Consider the following 22,193-nt stretch of genomic DNA (forward strand, 5'->3'; position numbering starts at 1 on the left):
TGGAGGTGATGCAGGCACCTCCAAGTAGAGGATAGATTCAGGATATGTATGGGATCTGTGTTCAGTAGGTGATGGCTTGCCTCTAGAGGACAAGAAGCAAGGCCTGGGAGGAGCCAGCTGGTGGTTAGTTGTCCCTGGCTCCAGGAGGAGCTCTGTCCTGATGGCATGAACTATCTCGGTGGCCTGGTACTGCTAAGGGGCACTATACTTTCCACCTTTTCTTCTGTACCTGTGCAAGTTCATGACCTAATGGCCTTTTTTTCTTTTTCAATTCAGTAATCCAAGCCTGTCTATCTGTTGCTGTTGATATACTTGGAAAAGAATCAGTGGCTGGAAGTCCCCAAGAGCCTAGGTCTAATAGTGTTGAGGGAACTTACCTTGGCTGGTGGTGCTGGTCATGTTCATAAGAATAAAAATACAGCCGAAACTGGTTTGGCTCAGTGGATAGAGCGTCGGCCTGAGGACTGAAAGGTCCCAGGTTCGATTCCGGTCAAGGGCATGTACCTGGGTTGCGGGCACTTCCCCATTGGGGGATGTGCAGGAGGCAGCTGATCGATGTTTCTCTCTCATCAATGTTTCTAACTCTCTATCCCTCTCCCTTCCTCTCTGTAAAAAATAAATAAAATATATTTTTTAAAAAAAGAATAAAAATACAAAAGGAGGAGGAGGAGAGGAGAAGAAATAAATACTGAAAATTTGAGAGAATGAAAACTATAACACTGACAAGTCAAAATAATAAAAAGCCTGTTTAAATAGAATGCAGAGGAGAGAGATCAAGAAAGAGAACTTTCCAGTACACATTCTCAATTAAGTTCAAAAAGATGTTATGAAAGAGAAAGCTGATAATAAGAAAGAACTAATTTCATTTTTAATTTTTTTAGGAAAAAATAATTTTAAAACAATTACTGAAATTAAAATAATCTATAGAAAGAATGAAAATATATGGAGGGGCGGGAAACTTAGATTTAGATAAATTTAATAATATACTCCAGACTATGAAGCAAAAAGACAAAGCAATAAAAATTATTGTTGAAAAGAAAAGAGAGGTGGAGGATAGATTCAGGATCCACAATTAGCAAAGATAAGCAGCTCCAGAAGAGTAAAAGGAGAGAATAAAAAAATAATAAAAATGTTAATTTCCTGGGGCTGATTAAAGGTCAACATTTTAGATTAAAATGCAAAATTATAGACATGAATTATAAAAATAATAAAAACAAACATTTTCTGGTAAAATTTTAATTTCCAAGGAATAAAAAGAGCATTTTACAAGTTTTTAAAAAACGAATATATGTTACTTAACAAGGGAGAGAGAATGATTTTGACATTTGAGTTCTTGTCTGTAACACTGGAAACTAAAAGATGCTGAAAGATATTTAAAGAATATCAATGGGAAAACACTGTGATTCTTTTGGTTTTCCAACCAAGAACTTCCAGGGTTCAAAAAGTATGTACATGAACATCTTACAAAGGACTTGAAGAAATATGGCTTCTAAATAAAAATTTAATCAGGGAAAAGAGATCAGATTAGGGCAGATAAAAAATACAAGAAAAAATACTGGTTTTCAATGAATCTAGTAAATTTCACTTTTAAATATAAGCCAAGTCACTTAAAGTAGATGAGGAATACTGAAGTCAATATTTTAACAACTTAGAGTAAAAATTTCAATCAGGTTAACAAGCAAAGGAGGATGGGGCGGGGAAAGCATTTCCAGTCTCTTCTTAAGGAAATATAAGCATAGCTAGTGTATAACTCTTAAAATTTGTATTTGGATAGTTGTCCATCAATTTGTTAAAGGTTTAAAAGTAATAATTAGTGATATAAACGCATAGTACACTAAAAAAAATTACAATAGGAAAATAATGGAATAAAAAGACAGTCAAATCAGATAAAATAAGGAAAGGGGAAAAAGTGAGTAAAAAAAAAATCCTAGAAATAAAAAATACCAAAAATACCCCCCAAAACCCACACAAAACAAAGTTCAAAATGGTTCAATGAGTAATTCCAGTAAATTTAAGAAAGAAATAATTCCAATCTTATACAAACTATCTTAGGTAATAGAAAGAGGAAGCACCTCCCAGTTTGTTCTTTAAGGTCAACACAGTCTGAAAACAAAAACCTGGTAAAGATGGCATAAAAAGGAATAGCACAGGTCAGTTTCACCTATAGATATACCTGCAAAGTCTTAAACAAAGTAATAACAAATGGATTCCAACACTTATTAAAAAGATAATGCATCACAATGAATTACTTCATGATCAAAATTCAAGTTTCACCTAACAACAGAAAAAGCTATCACTTAATTTGCCACATGAATAGAAGAGAAAAGCATTATAAAAACATAAATAGATGAAAAAAAGCATTTGATAAAATTTAGCATCTATTCATGATTAAATTTCATAGCAAGGATGAAACGTAGCTACACAAATCTTTCAGCAAATTCATACATAATGTGAAATGGTGAAGGTTTCTCTCTTAGAGTAATTTCAGTGTAACATGCCTGATTTCTATTTCTACCTTCTCTATTATTCTAGACACCAGAGGCCAGGTACACGAGATTTGTGCACTGGGGGATGGGGCTGGGGGGGGGGGCGGGGGACGGGTGTGGTCCCTCAGACTGGTTTGCGCCCTCTCATAGTCCGAAACCCCTCAGGGGATTTTCGCCTGCTAGCTTAGGCCCAATCCCCAGCAGTCAGACATGCCTCTTGCAGTCTGGGGCTCTTGCAGTCCAGGACCCCTCGCTTCTTACCACCTGCCTGCAGTTGAGGCAGGAGAAGCTTCTGCCACCACTGCTGTGCTCATTAGCCATGAACCCGGCTTCTGGCTGAGTGGCGCTCCCCCTGTGGGAGCGCACTAACCACCAGGGCGCAGCTCCTACATTGAGTGTCTGCCACCTGGTGGTCAGTGCGTGTCATAGTGACTGGTCATTCCACTGTTTGGTCAATTTGCATGTTAGGCTTTTATATATAGGATTCTAGATAATGCGGTAAAGCAAAACCAAAAAAAAAGTATAAAAGTTTTAAAAGGAAAGAATAATAATGTCATTATCATATATAGTGTGCCTCAACATGTATACATACTTTAAAGCTGATAGCTCAGTTTTGAAAATGAAATGTATTTTAATAAACCCTGTCCTTATAATTATTCAGTGTGTGTGTATACATTTTTGGGACATAATTGTGTATGTAGAATATAAAAAAATCAACAAAGAAATTACTAGAATTAAAAAATTTATTGCATTTTCTATGTACAAATCATTACACAAAAATCAAATGTATTCATGTACACCTGCAACAAGCAGTTAAAATGTAAAATTCTAAAAATATACCACTTGTAAGAGCATAAAAATATCACATATCTAGGATCAATGCTAACAAAAGATGTGTAAGGTTCCCTGCAGATAAACATAAAATATTGTTGAGCAACATTAAGGAAGAGCAAACTAAATGGAGAGATATAATATGCTCATGGACTGGAAGACTCAGGATTATATTTATGTCAAAGAAGTGGCTGCCCAAAATGGGAGTCCAAAGCTCTATTTGCAGGTGACCATAGTAAGACTATGAACTATCCTAAATATGGTAAAAATGATCTGTCAGTTGCTTTTTAAATTTTTTTACAGAAAAATTTATATTGAATATCAAATCACTAAGGACATTTCTATCCTGGAGTTTTTATTTTATTTTATTTTACCTTTCAGGGCACACTTTTAATAAGTTTTTTTGGAAGTGCAGATATACGTACTGAGTTCTTACTTGTTAAGAATATATTTTTCTCCTTGCAAGTGAAAATAACTTGACTAGATTTCTCAGCCTTGATTTTTTTTCCCTTTAAACTTTGCACAATATTGTACCAGCTAGAAAATGTTACTATTCTCAAAGAGCTTAAGTCATAGAAAAGAAGATAGCAAAGTTTTTTTGTGGGAAACTGTTATAGGAGAAATACCATCTGCGTTGGGAACACACAGGATGGGCACTAAATCCAGGCATGGGGAAGCAGTGAAAGCTTATTTATTAGACAAAAAAAAAATACATCTGAACTAAGACTTAGGGATGGGTAGGAGTTTCCAGAGTATGGAGGTGATTAGGAGCCTTCTAGCCATCAAAAAGCAGCATGTGGGAAAGCCCAGAAATGCAAGAGAACCAAGAGAGCTAGATTCTAGAGCTAGAGCACCTAGTTTTAAATCCTGGCTGGGTCACTTTGCAGCTATGTGATAGTGAACAAATTAGTTAAATTCTTTGTGCTTCTGTCTGTGAAACAGGGATGAGAATGGGAGGTACCTCTAAAAGGCTTTAAAGTCACCTCCTCCAGCTGACCTTCCTTTCAGTGCTGAATCATTCCATATCCTCACCATGGGATCACCCCTCCTAGTCACTGCAACCCATTCCTAGAAAAGCTTGGATTCCAATCCAGGTCTTTAATTCTTAGTCTGGCCCTCTTGATGTTATGTCAAAGTTCCCAGGAGGCCACTAAAGAGAGGGAGCTGGTGACTTGGAATGAAGTTTTGTTCAGTTACCCCTTATGTTGAATGAAATGCTCTCCCTGTAGTTTCTCTCTTTTCAGTGTAGTTCAGATCTTTGGAGTTATCAGGGATAACCTTGCATCCTCCTGAACATGACAGGTCTTTGGGAATCCCAGGTAGCCATTTGTCCCATGGTAAGTAGTGCCATTTACTTCATCACCCTTTCCTCTTCCCAGGCACTGACTTATATATACACTAGTGGCCCAGTGCATGAAATTCATGCACATTAAAAGGGAATCAATTAGAGGAAATATTTTAATATTGCTATTTGCCCTTTCTCTATAATAGAAGTGTCAGAGATGAAATTAAATTAGTAAAATGTATATGAAAATAATATGTAAATTTATTAAATAAGCAATCACAACATGATATAACAACAAAGACATCATATAAAAACAACAAAAACATGATGTAAAAACTACACTGATACAAACAATGACTGATAAATTGATTAAACTTATTCTAATATCTCCCTGTATACCACATTAAGACTGAAAGCACTTTCAGAGTGCTTGACTAATTTCCCTTGTGATGAAGTATTTACAACTTTAACTTTAACATCACACACTCTTCAAACTCAAGAGAAAGCAACATATAAGTGACCATGTGCGAAAACGGATTCAGATAGGAATAGTCCTACTCTGTCTAGAGTTTGTCCTTGTGATTTATTAATAGTCCTCACAAATGCTGGCATCACAGGAAACTGTCTTCGAATTAATTAAAATAGGAGGCTAGTGTCAGATGGGGACAAATCAATTCTTGGAATTAGAACAACCTCTTTTTCTGCAGATCCTGTTAATACTTCAGCTTCAATAATGTTAGGTCACAATCTTTTGATAATAAATCTAGTACCATTACAAAGACCCCATTTACTATGAAAATTTCTCAGTAGCATGATGATTGCCCCCACTTTCAATTTTAATTTATGACACAGCATTCCCAAAGGAGTAATATTATTAAGAAATTCATTGGGAAAATTTTCCTTTTTAGCATTATCTGTTAAATCAATGGAATCATCACTCAAATATGTGTGAAAATCTCCATTGATTATATCCAAAATTTCTTCATTTAATTTTTGAACATGCTCATTTTTTAGACAAAGAATTGCACATTTAGATATATTTTAATATTATTTATAGATATAGTATTTCCAAAGGTAGCTTCAATAATAGATCCATTACAAATCATTTCACAGGGGATTTCAATAATATCTATTCCTAAATGAAAACTGCTATCAAGTTTGCCTTCTCCAAGTTTTACTAACTATTAACTATAAGCATAATCCTCTGATCTCATATTTGTTTTAAGAGACAACTTTCTGAAACATCCCCAAACACTACAGTACTTTAAACTCATTTGTACTATGGCTGATGGCATAGCATGTGGCAAAATACTGAGACATTGTCAAAAATCCCCTCCAAGAAGGAGAATTTTCCCACCAAATGCAACATTAAAATTCATAATTTCTCTTAGTAATCTGTCTATGGCATTTATAGCATGACTGGATGCCATGGTGCATTCATCAATAATGAGAAGTTTGGCCTTTTTAATGGTTTTGGCAACTTCACTCTTTATATCAAGTCTAGAAATTGAAGTTTCATTTAATGGAATTGGTAGTTTATATTGGGAATGAAAGGTTCTTCTACCGAGAAGTAAATTTGCAGCAATTCCTGTAGATGCTGTGGATAAAACAGTACCACCACAACCTCTAATATAATGTATTAAAACTTTATAATTAAAGATAAGTTTTTCCACTACCACCTGGACCATTCAAGAAAAAGCATTTGGGGTGTACAGTTTAATCTTTGATGGCTGAAGTTATTCTTTCTACAATGCCAAAGTCCTGTGTCATCCCCAGGACTAATCCCTCCTATGGCTGCCTTACCCAGACAACAGGCCTCCTGGACAGGGCTCTGCCCTCTGCTCAGCCCCACCTCCCTGCTCATCCAAGATCGACTCCACCCCTCCAACCCCCTGCTGGTCCCTTAGCCTATGTCATTCTCACTCACTCTCTCATAATCCGGGACTTGAACCAGATCCCCTGCTCAAGCATGCGGGGAGGCGCCCCTCCCTGCCCTGCGCCTGCTGCAGACCCCTGCACTTGAACCAGGCCTCCCCGGCCTTGGTTTCTTACCTGTAAAGGGAATGGGAATTGAGTGGCTGTGAAGGTGCCTTCCAGCTCCAATGTTCTCTGGGGAGCAGCATCAGGACTAGAACTCAGACCACTGCCACTGTTATTGGCAGAGCCTCTTGCCTGGTCTCCCAGCTCTGGGCAAGTCCCAGTCAAACTATCCTCCACTGCCGGGAGCCGGTCCATCCTTGCTGTTTCAAGGGACCTGGCATTTATGGCATACGGTTCTTAATATGTTTGCTCACCTTCTTGGCGCTGTGTTTTAACCAAGGTCACCTCTCCGAGAAAGGTTGAATCCCCAGGTAGGGATTTTCCCCTGAAGTTAGGGAGGGAATAAAACCCCTCAACTAAGTGCCAGGCGGGTAATTAATCACTTTAACTATGAACAATCATGCTTAAGCTACATAATCTTTTCTCCCTGGAATGGAGATAAGAAACGCCCTAACCTTTGTAATAGAGATTGACAGGATTAAAATGAACTGGTATAAATACAGATGTAACAAGACAGAAAGAGACAGAACTCAGAACACAGAACTCAGAACACAGAACCTACACTCAGAACCTAGGCACAGAACCTACACAGAACGTTCTCTAGAGACAGAAGAACTTCGCTGGAGAGAACATGGCAAAAGATCTTGGACAGAAACTAGCCTCAGAACCTAGAGACAGAACCTAGCCAGAGAACATGGCAAAAGATCCTGGACTGAACCTGACTACAGAAAATTGGCAAGAGAACCTGACTAGAACCTGGTGACTGAACATGGCTGGAGAACCTAGCAAGAGAACATGGCCACAGAACCTGGCTGGAGCTCCGAAGCAGAACCTCTCTGGAGATCGAGATCAGAACTTGGCTGGAGATCCGGGCTGGAGATCCTGGCTAGGCTGCTGATCAACTGAACGCTGTCTCCGTGTCCTTCCTTCTTCGCCGACTCCGTCCACACCTTTGGGAACCCCTGGACCTGCTGGGGTTGGACCCCGGCACTCCACCCTATTCTTTCTACAACACCAAGATCCCGTGTCAACCCCAGGACTAATCCCTCCTATGGCTGCCTTACCCAGACCACCGGCCTCCTGGCCAAGGCTCTGACCAGGGCTCTGCCCTCTGCTCAGCCTCACCTCCCTGCTCCTCAAAGATGGACTCCACCCCAAGAACCCCCTGCTGGTCCCTTAGCTAAGGCTTAGCCTATGTCATTCTCACTCACCCTCTCACAGTCCGGGACTTGAATCATACCCCCTGCACAGGTGTGTGGAGAGATGTCCCCCACGGCCCTGCCCCCTCTGCGGACCCCCTGCTCTTGGTCATCCATCTGGTGGCACCGGCCCTAGGCTATTATTAGTATAGATTCCTCCTCCTCTTACAGCAGGTGCATTCTAGATTTCCTCAGCTTGACCTACTCCCCAGTTTTCCAAGGGAAAAGTAAGCTCTACCAGGAAGTAGGCTTTTGACCTTCCAGGGAAATGCATTCAAGTTCACTAATCTCCTACACACTTGGGACAATCTGATGCCGTCAACAGCATTAACAGGGGATGCAAGAGGACTCTTTTGCATCCCTTAATGTAGGTCAGAACCCTAATTCATCCACAGAATGCCATAATTAGACCGATGCTTTATTATTCAGAAAGGGACACTGAAGCAGGGAGGTACAGCCACTTGTGCAGATCATGGCAAGTGGCTAGTAGCATAACCAGGATTCAAGCCCAGCTCTTCTCACCCAAATCTGATCCTCTTTACATTTATCACATTTCCCAGGACAGTATTTTCTTCTCCCCAAATATCTGTGCCAGAATAATTTTTCAGCTCAGTTCCACATATTAGCAGTGCAATATTTATTTCCCAAGCCTCAGGAGCTTAATAAGAACAAAAGGTGAATCTCAAAATTAATCTATTATTGGGTGATATGGATTATAACTAGTACAAGGTGGGCGACAACCCACGAAAAATAAACCTGGAGTGTTTACAGCCTTATGACATCCATTAGGCTGTGCCCCAAATTGGACATGACAGGACATTACAAATCATGGCTCTGTAAGGGAAGAGAAAGGAGAGAAAATAGTGCAATAGCGCTGACGCCTCAAGTAGCATTCATCACCTTTAATCTCTAGCCTCTTTGTCTCTGGAGTGTGGTCTGTGCACCACAGGTTTCGTTTTGAAGCAGGAGTTCTCACTCATCTCTCTTTACAGACCTGACACATGCCACTGATACCCAATACTTTCTGAAAGGGGCTCACAGGGCCAGGCAAGCCCCTCCTCATTGAAACAGGGGTATAATGGACCTAGATTTTAAAAAATAAAATTAAAAAAGAAATCTCTGCGGAGTCATCAGGGAGAGCGAGCAAATTGACCTCTTTTTCCCCAACAATGAAAAACCTAATCTTTGATCTTGTGGCTGAGAATGAGAAGTGCCCCACAGAGAGGTACACGAAATAGGCTGTGAAAATGACCTGTTGGAATGAATGCCAGAGAAATCAATGCCTTTAGTGGAAGGCTCTAGGTCAGATTCTGAAACTAATCCAACTTGAATTTTGTGAACTATCCTTGAAGGGACAATTCTGAATCTTTGCAACGCAGCTACTTTGATGTCAAGATCAAGAGTCCTTTAGAACACTGGGCAGACCATGCCTGGTGGGCCTATGGCTTTGAGCCTGCTTGTTTCCTACTACTAGCCTGGAGTCTTGTCTGCTCTCTGCACAGGTTTAAAATTCTCACTGACATCACCGGGGGCCATGGGGATCTCACCAAAACACGAGCTGCACTCTCCTGGTCCTGAGTGAAGTCACAGATAAAAACTCAAGTTCTGCTCATGGTTGCGACCACAAGCAGGCTGTACAGCTCCGCCTCAGCTGCGTATTGCAACGGCCCTGAGTGATCGGTTTCCAGTTCTCATAACTCTCCTCCCTGGATCAGTGAGCACTGCTGTTAATTCAATTTGTATATTACAACTGTGGCTGTCTCCTGGGCTCCACCCAACAGAGAGAAAGCAGCTTTCTGGTGCCAGGTCAACTCAGTCACATGATTAAACTAAGGAAGGTTGCCCTTCCAGAATCACAGGGTGGAAAAAAAGGGGATCTGGATTCACCTCCTACCTCTGCCATTCATATGTTAAATCTTAGAGAGTTGCCCAAGCTTCCTGAGCTTCAGATTTTTCATTTGTAGTGATTTTTATGCAGAAGTGTATGTCAATATTATTCTTGGAGCTTTTAAAATAAAAATACAGGCCCTCTCTAGCCCCAGGTGTGTTGAAGCAGAATTTCCAGAGGTGGACTTGGACATCTGTGTTTTACAAACTCCATTAGATGCCTCGATTGTGAGACATTCTTTATTAAGAATCATAAGCCATTGGGTTATTGTAGGGAGAGCATAGATATGGGGGTAAGGAATAACAGTATAGTGTAAGACAGTGGTTCTCAACCTTCCTAATGCCGCGACCCTTTAATATAGTTCCTCATGTTGTGGTGACCCCCAATTTCATTGTTACAAATTGAGCATAATTAAAGCATAGTGATTAATCACAAAAATAATATGTAATTATATATGTGTTTTCTGATGGTCTTAGGCGACCCCTGTGAGCTTGGTGGGCTTTGTCCTCATTAGCAGGTGGGAAGGGAGGCACACATGGGAAGGAGTGGGCTAGCTTCCATGCCCCACAGTGAAGGCTAGAAGGGGCTGGCGTTGAGTATTTCCCATCCTCCAGGTTGTTTGTGCTCTTATAATATCCACTGAGCTCTTGTTACGCTCAGATGAAAAAGTTTCCCAGGAGGACAGGTGTTGCTATGAGCAGGGAGTTCTGAGTATTTTAAAAACATGGTCTTTTTCCTTCTCCTCTGGCCAGAAGCAGAGACATTTTTCTCCATCCTCATAGTGAAAACCTGCTGATGTTCCTGGAGGTAAAACTAATGAAAGGGTGAGAACCCCCTTAAGGGTGGACCCACTTGTATTTTCTAATTTACAAGCCTCCAGAAATTGGCCAATGACAGTGTAAACATTTTCCTTCCAGAACTGGTTCCAGGGGTGGCTTATGCTCTGGGGCATTTGGCTCCAATCAGCTGTGATCCTCTGTATCCACTGTCTATCTCTCCAGTTTTCAGGGCAGCAGTTTGCCCTGTTAACCCTGAAACCAGAACCCTTAGCACAGAGGCTCAGTAAATGTTAGCTGAATAAGTAAAATCAAGGCAGGCACATTCAGCATGGTGGAAATATATCCCAAGTCATGCTATCAGCACACCTTTCAATCTCAGAGAACCACATACAGCAGTGATGGAGAACCTATGACACGCGTGTCAGAGGTGACATGCGAACTCATTTTTTTGGTTTATTTTTCTTTGTTAAATGGCATTTAAATATATAAAATAAATATCAAAAATATAAGTCTTTGTTTTACTATGGCTGCAAATATCAAAAAATTTCTATATGTGACACGGCACCAGAGTTAAGTTAGGGTTTTTCAAAATGCTGACAAGCCGAGCTCAAAAGGTTCGCCTTCACTGACATAAAGCCTACTAGTTTATGTACCAAAAACAAGGTACTAATGTCTCCAAATCTTGGTTTTCTCATCTTTTTAATAGATGCAATAATATCTATCCTATGAAATACAGAGCATCATTTTAGGATAAGATAAAATATCATAAGGAAATAAACATTAATTTACAAACTACCATAAAATAACTCATCCCATAGTTAAAAGCAAGCATTTCAAGTTGCACTGTATTTCTTGCATGTGGCAAAACACTATGATTTTAAAAATCGAACACCTATCTTTTTTAGCCACACAATTCCTGGAATGCCACCTGCCGAAAAGAGGATCTAAGAAGAGTTGTTGATTTTCAGTTTGTTGAGCTTTTTTTCTCTTTTGCTCTTTGTCTTACTTGGGCTTCTTCTAGAAGAACAAGAACTTGATGCAGATGGTTATTGTGAGAGGTTATCCCTGGGGACAGGAGCCAGGATTGGGTAAAGTGATTCTGGTATGGGAGAAAAGCCAATTAAAGGTGTACCTTTAGCCTGCTTGTGGGAGTGGTGGGGTGGTGGGGTGGGGTGGGGTGGCTAGATGCTGCTAGACGCTCCTTTAATATGTTTTCACCACAGCCTTGGAACAGCACCCAGGTAGCTCTGACTCTGGTTTCAGACCACTTGTGCTGTCAAAGAAGTGGCTGCCAAGAATGGGAGTCCGAGGCTCTATTTGCAGTTGGCCATGATGGCCTGGGAAGCCAGGGAGTCACTCTTCTCTCTGGGGCTCAGCTTTCCTTAAGTTCATGGAAGGTATTTTACCTCAATAGTCAAATGGTTATCTATGCAGGCAAACCTCAGCAGCCCAGGTGGATGATGTGAGGCCTGAAGGCAAGTAGGTTTTCGTAGAAATTGTGAAACCAACTGTCCCTTTAAAAACTTGTAAGGTTTTCTTTTAGTTCTTTTGACTTTACACATTTCTTCTGGTTCTTTCTAAGAGGTTTATTTTATTGTCCTTTTAATGAGATCTTTACTCTCTGGAAAGGTGTTCTCAGCAGGCCAACTCTGAGTCTGAGTAGCAGCTGGCTCTGGACTTTATACTTCATTTCACTTCCTACAGGGTCTTTGGCTCTCAAGGCAGAAGTTGTATGTGAGTCCCTGGGGACAGTAGGGCTGAGGGTTAGATAGCAGGTGTGATAGGAATATACCTCTCTGCCTGGCATGGATTCTTCAGTGACAATTCTGCTCTCTGAGTCCACCTACATACTTCTTGGGAGGGACCCTAGTGCAGTTCAACATCAAATGCTGCCTGAGACTGGCCCCGGGGCTACCTGTTAGGAACTGCGAAACAATCCACAGTTGGAAGCTGCCTGTGCTGGACCTGGTTGCATGTAGGAGGGGCTGCAGTGACAACCAAAGCTGACTGCCTTCAATTCCAGGCCTGGGGCAAGTCAGACCTGTCTCCACCTAGACAGCTGCCCACAAGTCTCAGCCACTGATAGAGCCTTGGGTGGAGCATGAGTTGGGTGAGGGAGGGCCTTGGGGAGTCATCATCATGGAGCTAATAGAGCTCACCAGGCTAATGTAGAATCAGGTTTGGCTGTGCAGTGGGAGAGTTCAGCACAGGGACAATGGCGGCTGCCCCTGTAGCCCTCACACTGAAGCCAAACAATTCAGTTTTGGCCTTTATGTTTGGCATCCATCAAGCTTGACTGGAGTTTTTAAAGAAACATTTCAACGTGGGCCCAGGCTGAGTGCCATCGAAAGAGCCTGGACCTTGGGCAAGTTGGTGAGTGGGGTCTCAGGGAGCCGTCAGTGTGGAGCTAATAGAGTTCACCAGGATAATGCAGATTTATGTTTGGCTGTGTGGGGAGAGGGCTCAACACAGGAACGATGGCTCCAGTTATCTGTGTGGGAGGAGGATTCAATACACAGGCAGTGGCAGCCATCCCTCCAGCTCTTGCATGGAAGCCACACAACTCAGGGAAGTCTCTCCCTGTATGTCTCTGGCACCCCATCCCCCACCAGCCACCGTCCCTTCCCCAGAACCCAAGGCGAGTGCCTGCGAGCAAAACTTTGTGCACTGGCCCTTTAAGAGGAAGCCTGAGTTTCCAGCAGACTTCTGTCTCGCCCTCTCACCTGGACAGACAGACAAAGGATTCCCTGCTGATTTTCACGGCCAGATGCGACTGGGGAGCTTGGCACCGGGCTGAGACCCTTTGCTCCTCACGGGGAACCTCTCCAGATCCTCAACTGCTTCATGTGGGTATGGGGCCCAGCCCCTTTTGCATCTCTGCATATCCTTAGTTATAGGACTTCTGTTCAGCTAGTTTTCAGATGGTTATCCTGGTTGGTTGTTCTATAATTTAGTTATAATTTTGATGTGTTCATGGGAGGAGGTGAGTACAGTATCTACCTACTCTGTCCTCTTGACCAAAACCCCCTCTTCTTTGATATTTGTAAGACAACTGTCTAATTCTGCTTTCCCTTGACTTTTCTGTTCCTTTTTGTTAGCAGTTGTGATGATCTGTACTGTGCACTGTAGGGGCAGTGAGTGGGACCTTCCTTTTCCATTATATTCCAGAATGTTGTGATCTCAGTTCTTCCCTTCTCCTCCAGGTTGACTTTATGCCAAGAGGTAGTCATAACTGGAACAGTGGTTCTTCTGATGTGCTCAGGGCCTCAGCCCAGAGAGCACAACTTTGGAGGAGCAGCGTGAAGACCCTGTCTCAATAGTTCCCTGTGCCTCCTGCCTTTAGCAACCCATTCCTCCTCTAGACATGCTCATGCTTTCATTGGACTTAGTGTGGAATCAGAAATTTGAGTCCTGGCTCTGCCACTTATTAGAGAGGTCATTCCAGGGTCTGGGAGGTAAAGACATGTTTCCTAGTCCAGAATGTATTTATCTGCACTCTGAAGCCTTGACTCGGGAGAAATGGACTTAGGTTAGGAATCATCCAGCCTCATTGTTTTCCAGATCAGTCACCTTGAAATTTTCTGTTGAAGAGATGTTTAACATGTAAGTAAAATTTTGCTACATCAAGGAATGTTTCTTGTTTTTTTCCTTAAATCAAATCAAGTCACTCCATTTCCTACCACCTCCAAGCTAATTTTTTGCAGGTATGGCAAAAAATTATAGAAATAAACTAGAGGCCCCATGCATAAATTCCTGTTAAGCTCTGTGCTAGACTTATCTGTGAAAGATCAGGTGATATTCTGAAAATGGATGCATACCTAACATTACGAAACTGGACTTTTGCTCTAGTTATTGCAAATCTGTCTTGGCTTTGGTTTCTGCAACTTGTAAAATACGGGAGCTGGACTATTGCAGGTATGGCAAAAAAAGTTTCATTTACTAATGCTTGGTAATGGCTACCAGTACCATGATGAAATGGTTCTGAAGTTACGCCCAGACCCAGAGAGAAGGGTTTCAGCATTGATTAGCAAGGTCAGTCTCAGGCAAGAACAGGAGAGAACATCACTTGTCATCCCAGAATTAGATTATCCTGTAGATTCATTACAGCTCTGAGCTGTTGAAAGTCTAAATTTACCCATGGCCCCCTTAGAGAATTGACCTGTTCTTTGTTGCTTTGGGGAATCCTTCCTCTGTCCCTATTGTCTTTTCAGGAACACTTTAACCAACCTATGATAAGGCATCAACCACTGGTAAAAGCCTAGAGGTCACCACATCACACTGTATGATTGGGTAAGTCACTTCTACACTATGGTTCTCAGTGACATGGGAGGAGGGTCACAAGATGCTACTTCAGGTCTTTTCCAAAAAAAAGCAAATCTGTGATTCTATTATATTGGAGTCACAATGCCTTGATTAAAAAAAAATAGTAGCTTATAGTGAACCGGTGTAGTTTTAAAAGGGCCGTAATTTCCTTTTCTTCTTCTTTGCCATCAAATCTCAAATCTGAAATCATACGCATGGTCTCCCCCCTTCCCTGTCCTTTGGACCAGGCTGGCCTGGGGCAGTTGTGTATGTTAAAGGAAAGACACAAAGCAGAGGCTGAGGGCAATGGGCAGGGAGTGCAAAGGATCAGTCAAGGTTACATTTTGGGGAAAATACCATTTGAGGAGTCAGGAGGCAGGGTATGTGGTCATGCTCTGAAGATAAAGGATAAAAAGAATGGTCTTAGATACAGCAGAAAGTAGAAGAAAGTGTGGGGGAAAGGGCCTGAGTATGGTTGGGGCCAGTGTGCGGAAATCATTAAATGTATGGGTTCTGATCCAGTATTGGCACCAATTTGCTGTGTGACCTTGGGCAGGAGAGCTCTTTCCTCTGGGTCTCATTTTTTTTTTTTTACATATAATAATCAGAGGAAAAGAGAGCAAGTTTTTTGTTGTTGTTGTTGTTGTTGTTAATCCTCACCTGAGGATATTTTTCCATTGATTTTTAGAGAGAGTGGAAAGGAGGGGGAGAGAAACATTGATGTGACTGGAATTGAACCTGAATCCTTCAGTCTGATGCTCTATCCACTGAGAAAAACTGGTTAGGGGAAGAGAGCAGGTTGATTCCTAAGGGCTGCCCCCCATGTGTACAGTTATGTATAGAATGGACTGTCCTGGGAGGGAAGGAAAAAAGGGAGGGTGTTTCTACCTTCCCACAGGCAGAGCATATCTGGGACACAGTAACTGTAGTGGGGCTTCCAATGACATAAGTGTCCTGCTTGTCTTATCTCTCCCATTGGAATTTGAACTTCAAAGAGACAGCGCTTACTTACTAGAATCTCAGAGTTTTTGAGTTAGAAGCGACTGTAAAGGTCACCTAGTTCCATCCCTCACCCCTGAATGAGGATTCTATCCTTTTTGTTTTTGTTTTTTTATCAGCTCCCATAGGTGGTTGTATACTGCCCTGAGATAATTTACATAGTGGAAGGCAGAGTTAAATAATCCTTTCATTCAGCCTGCTGTCCTGCCCTGGGACCCAGGAGATTTTACTAGACCAAACCAGGAGGTAAGGGTTTCAAGATGGTCCCTCTAATGCTGCTTTAGAGAGCCAGCCTGGACTGGAAACACCATTTTCAGCTGCTCCTCAGGGAAAAGGGTGGGTGGAGACATGGTATGTGTTGGAGTTACAAAGGCCTGGCTGGGTTCAGTCTCAACTGTTCTGCTGACTAGCTGGATGGCTTTGAACAAGGTACCCTAGCTCTCTATGATGCTCACCTGCAAAATACTGGTAATGATCCCCCGCAGAGGACTGTGGTAAGGGTTCATCTGGTGCATGAGACAAGTGTCGGATACATGTTCCCCCACTCACCCCCTGGGACTGCATAAGGGTCTGAGCATCTATAGGGGTAGGAACTGTTTCTTAGTCAATGGTACTTGCCCCAGTGCTGAGCATAGTGTTTTGTGTGGTATGAAATGAGAGAAAAATTAAATAAAAGCTAACTAAGAACCAGAGGCATGGATACATGAACAGACTTACTAAGTGTCAGAGGGGAGGAGGTGGGGGAGCTGGGTGAAAGAAAGTGAAGAGATTAGCCAAAGAGTATATATGCATAGCCCATGGATAGACAAAAGTGTGGTGAAGGCGGGGGTGGGCAAAAGGGGGAAAATGGGGGACATCTGTAATACTGTCAACAATAAAAAGAAAGCTAACTTATTGGTGCCCCCAGAATGTAGAGCAGAGCTCTGTGCTCAGGCATCTCTTAGCAAGGCCTGTTCACAAACTAGCAAAACTCTGCTGCCCTCTGTCCTCAGAAGAAAAGCTTGCTCTTTGTACTCTGTCTGACGCTGCAAGTGACGTCTGTAATAGAAACTGAAACTACCTTTGTCTCTTGTTTGTGCATCAAGTTAAACGGAAAGCTCCTCGCTAAACATGAACTCCAAACATCAAGAGCAAACAATTTTGGATGTTGGGGAATGGGAGCAGAAGTTTCAAGAACTGATGCAGGAGGTGAAACCCCGGCACAGATGGACCCTGAAGTTTGATGAGACTCTTAAGCCAGACTGTGTGGCCCAAGGCCGGAAGCAATACCAGCAGAAAGCATTTGGCAGGTAGGTGGGTGAGAGTTGGCTTGGCAGTGGGCTTCCCTAGGCAAGGAGGCTCCACTCAGCATTGACTGATGCCTTTGAGAGCTTGTTAAAAAAATAAATGCCATCAGGCTTCCCATCCTTTTGTGGTCACAGTGTTCTTTGGGACCTAAATAAGACTTCAAGCCTCCATTTTGCTTAACTCTGGGAAGTGTCTTCTTTTATTAGGTTTCCTCCCTAAATATTTCTGCAATTCCCTAAGGAATACTTCCATTTTCTATTAATCTGTCCTCCTATTCCCTCACCCCCTCATTTGTTCCAAACTTCCTCTATCCAGCACCTTCTGCACCTCCCCCATTAGTCCTGACTAGTTTCCCCAGGCTGCAGCTGCCCTGCTAGCCCCGTTCAGTACCAGCCTGGGACTGGGGCCTTCTGTTAAAGCCCCAAGAATTGATGAATGCCAAGCAATCACTTTGAATATTGCTTTGCTGAAAGTCTGAGGATAATAGACGGGAATGATGCTTCATGAGGGACATCCAAATCCTAGTCCCTAGAGTCCCTAAGTAGAGCCTTTCTCTTACTGGCCATCTCCCTTTTTAACCTCCAGTGAGGCTCCAAGTTGCAGGAACCAACTTCCTTGCCCAGGTCAGGAAGGTGAGAATTGCTGACCTAGACAATTAGGTCTTTTTTAAAATTTTTTATTTTTTATGGTTCACAGGCACCTTCACTGTACTTTCCACCACACCTATTATCCTGCTTCCCTGCCTGCCCCTGCCCTGCCTCAGGTCTCCTCTGCTCTATCCTTAAGAATTATTAGCCATGCCATGCGCTTTCAGACTTCCATTCCCTTGTCCATGATTTCTGCTTGTTTGGCAGGTTCTTTTCTTCTCCCCCCGCCCCACCCCCCCCCCCAATCTCCACCCATCTCTTTATTCATACTCAAGTGCTACTTCCTCCTTAAAACATTTCCTGGTCTTCCTAGGCAGAGCAAGGTTTCCTTCTCCATTCCCATATGATGATGCATATATATATGTATATATATACACTTTATTTATAATACATTTTCAATAACATTTATATATCATATGTTATAGAACATATGTGATATATAAAAATATATAATATTTTTAATGGCAGAACCCATTATTTAAATGAAACCTCTGGGGCTCTGCAGAACAGTTTTCAAGGCACTGGCCTGAGCCCAGGTATGTCATTCCGCTCTGCTTTTTAAGCCAGTGAACTGAGTATGTGTCCCTTTCTGCACCAACCAGAATGCCTTGAGGCACTCCCCCAAACAGGAAGGCGCTTAGCTTGTTCAGATGAGTTGACTTGATAGTCATTCTGAGATGGGAAAAGCAACTTATCAGCATATGTTTGGGAAAACGTCAACCAGATTTTGAAAAGCATTTTGTAGTTTACAAAGTGTTTTCATATATACTGTCTCATTTTATGATGAATATTTTTTATTTGATGGATATAAAAATTGAGGCTTTGAGTAAGGAAGTGCTTTTTCCTAAGGTCCCCCAGATGTAAAACCAAAACCTATGTATTATGGTCCCAGGTCCTAAGTCTGTTTTCCTAGGTGCAGGACCAGCGGTGTTGCTCATTGGAGGTGATGTGGTATAGTAGGTAAATAAACAAGATTGGTTTCAAATGGCCAGGGAGTAAAACATGACTCTACTTCTACTTACCTTGTATGTTCTTGAGCAAGTTGTGTATCCCTTATGATTTAATTTCTGGATATTAGGCTCAATGATGCCTTGTCCGAGGGTGTCTTAAAAGGTCAAATGATATAACACTGTGAAGCCTGCTACAGTACCTGCTTCAAAATAGGTACAGTAGTCCCCCCTTCTGCACGGTTTCACTTTCTGTGGTTTTAGTTAACCACAGTCAGCTGCGGTCCAAAAACATTAAATGTAAATTCCAGAATTAAACAATTCATTAGTTTTAAATTATTTGCTTTCTGAGTAGGGTGGTAAAATCTTGTGAAGTCCCACTCTAACCCAGTCAGGATATGATTCCTCCTGTTGTCCAGCGTCTCCACACTATATATGCTCCCTGCCTGTTGGTCACCCACTACCATCCAGACTATCAGATCAACTGTCATGGTGTGGCAGTGCTTTTGTTCAAGTACCTTTGTTTAGTTAATAATGGCCCCAAAGTGCAGGGCAGTGGTGCTGACAATTCAGATATGCCAAAGAGAAGTTGTCAAGTGCTTTTTCTTTAAGTGAAAAGGTGAAACTTCTAGACTTTATAAGGAAAGAAACAAACCATATGCTGAGGTTGCTATGACTTAGGATAAAAATGAATCTTCTATCCATGAACTTGTGAGGAAGGAAAAAGAAATTTGTGCTGGTTTTGCTGTCACACCTCTGACTGCAAAACTTATGGCCGCAGTGCATGGTAAGTGCTAAGTTAATACGGAAAAGGCATTGGCTTTGGGGGTGGAAGACATGAACAGGAAATGTATTCCAATTGACTGCAATGTGTTTTGCCAGAAAGCATTGAGCCTGTACAAAGACTTCAGCAAGGGAATCCCTGAAAAGAGGGACACCAAGCCATTTACTGCAAGTAAGGAATGGTTTTACAGATTTAGGACTAGGTTTGGGCTGAAAAACATAAAAATTACTGGAGAGTATTCTTATAATTGTTCTATTTTATTATTAGTTATTGTTGTTAATCTCTTACTGTGCCTAATTTATAAATTAAATTTTATCATAGGTATATATGTATAGGGAAAAAAGTATATATAAGGTTGATGCCATCCGTGATTTCAAGCATCCACTGTGGGGAGGTCACATATCCCCCACAGATAATAGGGGATTCCTGTACCTTATAAGAGTTTTCTGTGACCATTGTGAGGACCAAATTTTGCTGGCAGATGGCAGAAATATTTTCCTTCTGAAATATCCCGAGATATTTTACTGGTCAAGAGGCAGACTAGGAACTATGTATGGGTGGAAGCTCAGTGGGTCACAGGGAAAAGCTTTATTTGAAACACAGTTCCTTTTATTTTTTATTTGTCAATTTGTCAATACTACATGCACTTTTTCAAATTGAAAGAGATCTGAAAGACCAAGGCAGGACCATTTCCCTCAAGTCAACAATCAGCTGAGAGAACAATGGGTTTCTTCCTTCTGTCTGCAGGTTCCAGTGTTCTTCGTGCCGGCGACGTTGGGCTTCTGCCAAGGTGCAGGTCCTGTGTCATATGTACCTGGAGCCCCGACAGTCCCAGGGCCATGTGCTTATGCGGCTCTTTGCTCAGAGGTGCCAGAAGTGTTACGGGGCTCAATTTGAGAAGCCTGAGTTCTCCATCGATAGTGCCATGAGGATTTTGAACAATCTGGTGTACCGCATTCGGGAGAGATGCTATGGAAATGGCATCAGGAAGTTCTCAGAGATACCAGTGATCCCGGAATTGCCTTTGGAAGGGTCCCATGACATGGCCAATTGTGAGGCTTGCGCTCTGGGCTGCTGTGTACTGAGCTCACAAGACTGCATGACAAAACCATCCAACTCCTCTTTCTCCTACATGGAGATTGGGAGCTTTGATGACATATTCAGCCAAGCCCAAGCCATGAACCAGTCAGCTAAGGCAAAGGAGGCTCAAAGGAGTGGGGATTCCTATGAGCATAAGAGGTCAGGGCCCAGCCATGCCACTGCTGGAACCCAAGTGCTTGGGGCAAGCTCTCAGCCCAAACGGGAGACAAGCCGACAACCGACACCAGGGTCAGACCAGCAGGCTGCACGTAGAACAGGGTCACAGCCCATCCAGGTATCAGGGTCACTTCCCTCAGGGTGGACAACCCTACAGCCCACAGGAGCAGCAGGCTCATTATCTTCACAGGGGGCAAATTCACAGTCTGCCCTGGGGACAGGACCACAGACCCCCCAGAAGACATATTCTCAGGCTGTAAGGCAGGTCAGCCAACAGTCTAAACAGGAGACAGTTTCACAGGCCACACAAGGGCCAGGTCTTCAGGCCACAAAGAAAATAGACGTACAGCCCACACAGAGGGTAACCCCCACAGCTACACATGGATCTGGGACCTTCAATGGAACTCAAGGTGTCTATAGAAGGCAGGAGAGTTATTCACCCAGAGGGTCTGCTCCAGACAGCTTTTACAGATCCTCTACCAAAACACCACCAAATGACTCCTTTGGCATAAATAACTTATTCAAGTGGGGCTGTGACCGTGTTGCTGATCTGTGGAACTTTGTTGCATCTAAATACTTTTAAATAGAATGATAAAAATAGGCTAGTTTTCTCCTCTTGTTTTAATTTCATGGTAATCAATGAACTAGCTGTCATTTTAATGTAACAAAGAATTTGCTTTGATACCAGGCAAAGTCAAGTTTGTAGACTAAGCACTGGTTTCCTGTACTTCCTTTGCAGATAGTATAAAACATGACCTAGCAGATAATAATTCTAATAATAAATATTTGTTAAATGACTAAAAGGTGTTCATTTACTCACTCATTCACTCATTGGTATCAATATATATAGACTGTATCTTCACAAGGACTCAGGGTCATGAGTGTTATTAGAAAGTTATTCAGGGGGACAGGGTGGAGGTGGAAGAGAGCATAGAGGGGATAAAGGCTCATGGGGAAAAATGATGATAAAGGTCACTCTTCTATCTTATGGTGAAATAAAGTATTTCTTCCCTAAAAACAAACAAAATAGAAAGTTATTCTATAGGCTGAATATAGAGGATTAAACACATGTACTAGTGTTTTCCTCTGATCTCTTTTGAAACACCACTGACAGTAAAAGGGGAAAAAAAGACACCAATACGCAGGGCAAAGAGAATGGGTTGAAGCTAGAAAACTGATGGACTAGTGATAGGCAAGTGACTTAGTAGAGTGGAGAGATCTGAAATAGAAGTTAGGCAAGGGAAAACTGAAATGAAAAGCAATTTATGCGACTTGACTTCAGAAGGGCTCAAAAACTGTAGGAAACAAGAAGATCTGAAAGTGGGACCGTGGAAGGCTGAAGTAGGAGGACTGGCTGAAAGCCTATCTACCAAGTTTCTTTCCCCCATTTCCATGTGCCTGGTAACCATTCTTAACTTACTCCTGAGAGGATGAGGGTTTACACTCTGAAGACATTGACACA

The 22,193-nt window shown here is 42.1% G+C and overlaps 1 protein-coding gene across 6 annotated transcripts; it reads left to right on the plus strand.

Moving 5' to 3' along the window:
- The first annotated feature begins 12,656 nt into the window (after positions 1–12,656).
- On the plus strand, positions 12,657–21,552 carry RTP4 (receptor transporter protein 4). Of its 6 annotated transcripts, none has more exons than XM_059687335.1 (7): positions 12,657–12,881; positions 14,070–14,111; positions 14,213–14,423; positions 14,720–14,798; positions 15,499–15,608; positions 16,895–17,098; positions 20,222–21,552. In XM_059687335.1, the coding sequence occupies exons 6-7, from the start codon at positions 16,920–16,922 to the stop codon at positions 21,312–21,314; spliced, it is 1,272 nt and encodes a 423-aa protein (XP_059543318.1). In that variant the 5' UTR covers positions 12,657–12,881; positions 14,070–14,111; positions 14,213–14,423; positions 14,720–14,798; positions 15,499–15,608; positions 16,895–16,919; the 3' UTR covers positions 21,315–21,552. The 6 variants fall into 6 exon arrangements, with proteins under 6 accessions (XP_059543318.1, XP_059543319.1, XP_059543321.1 ...); XM_059687336.1 differs by lacking the exon at positions 15,499–15,608 and adding an exon at positions 15,929–16,145; XM_059687338.1 differs by lacking the exon at positions 15,499–15,608 and adding an exon at positions 15,929–16,055.
- The last annotated feature ends 641 nt before the right edge of the window (positions 21,553–22,193 follow it).

The sequence above is a fragment of the Myotis daubentonii genome, chromosome 3 (genome assembly GCF_963259705.1).
Source record: "Myotis daubentonii chromosome 3, mMyoDau2.1, whole genome shotgun sequence".
Taxonomy (NCBI): Eukaryota; Metazoa; Chordata; class Mammalia; order Chiroptera; family Vespertilionidae; genus Myotis; species Myotis daubentonii.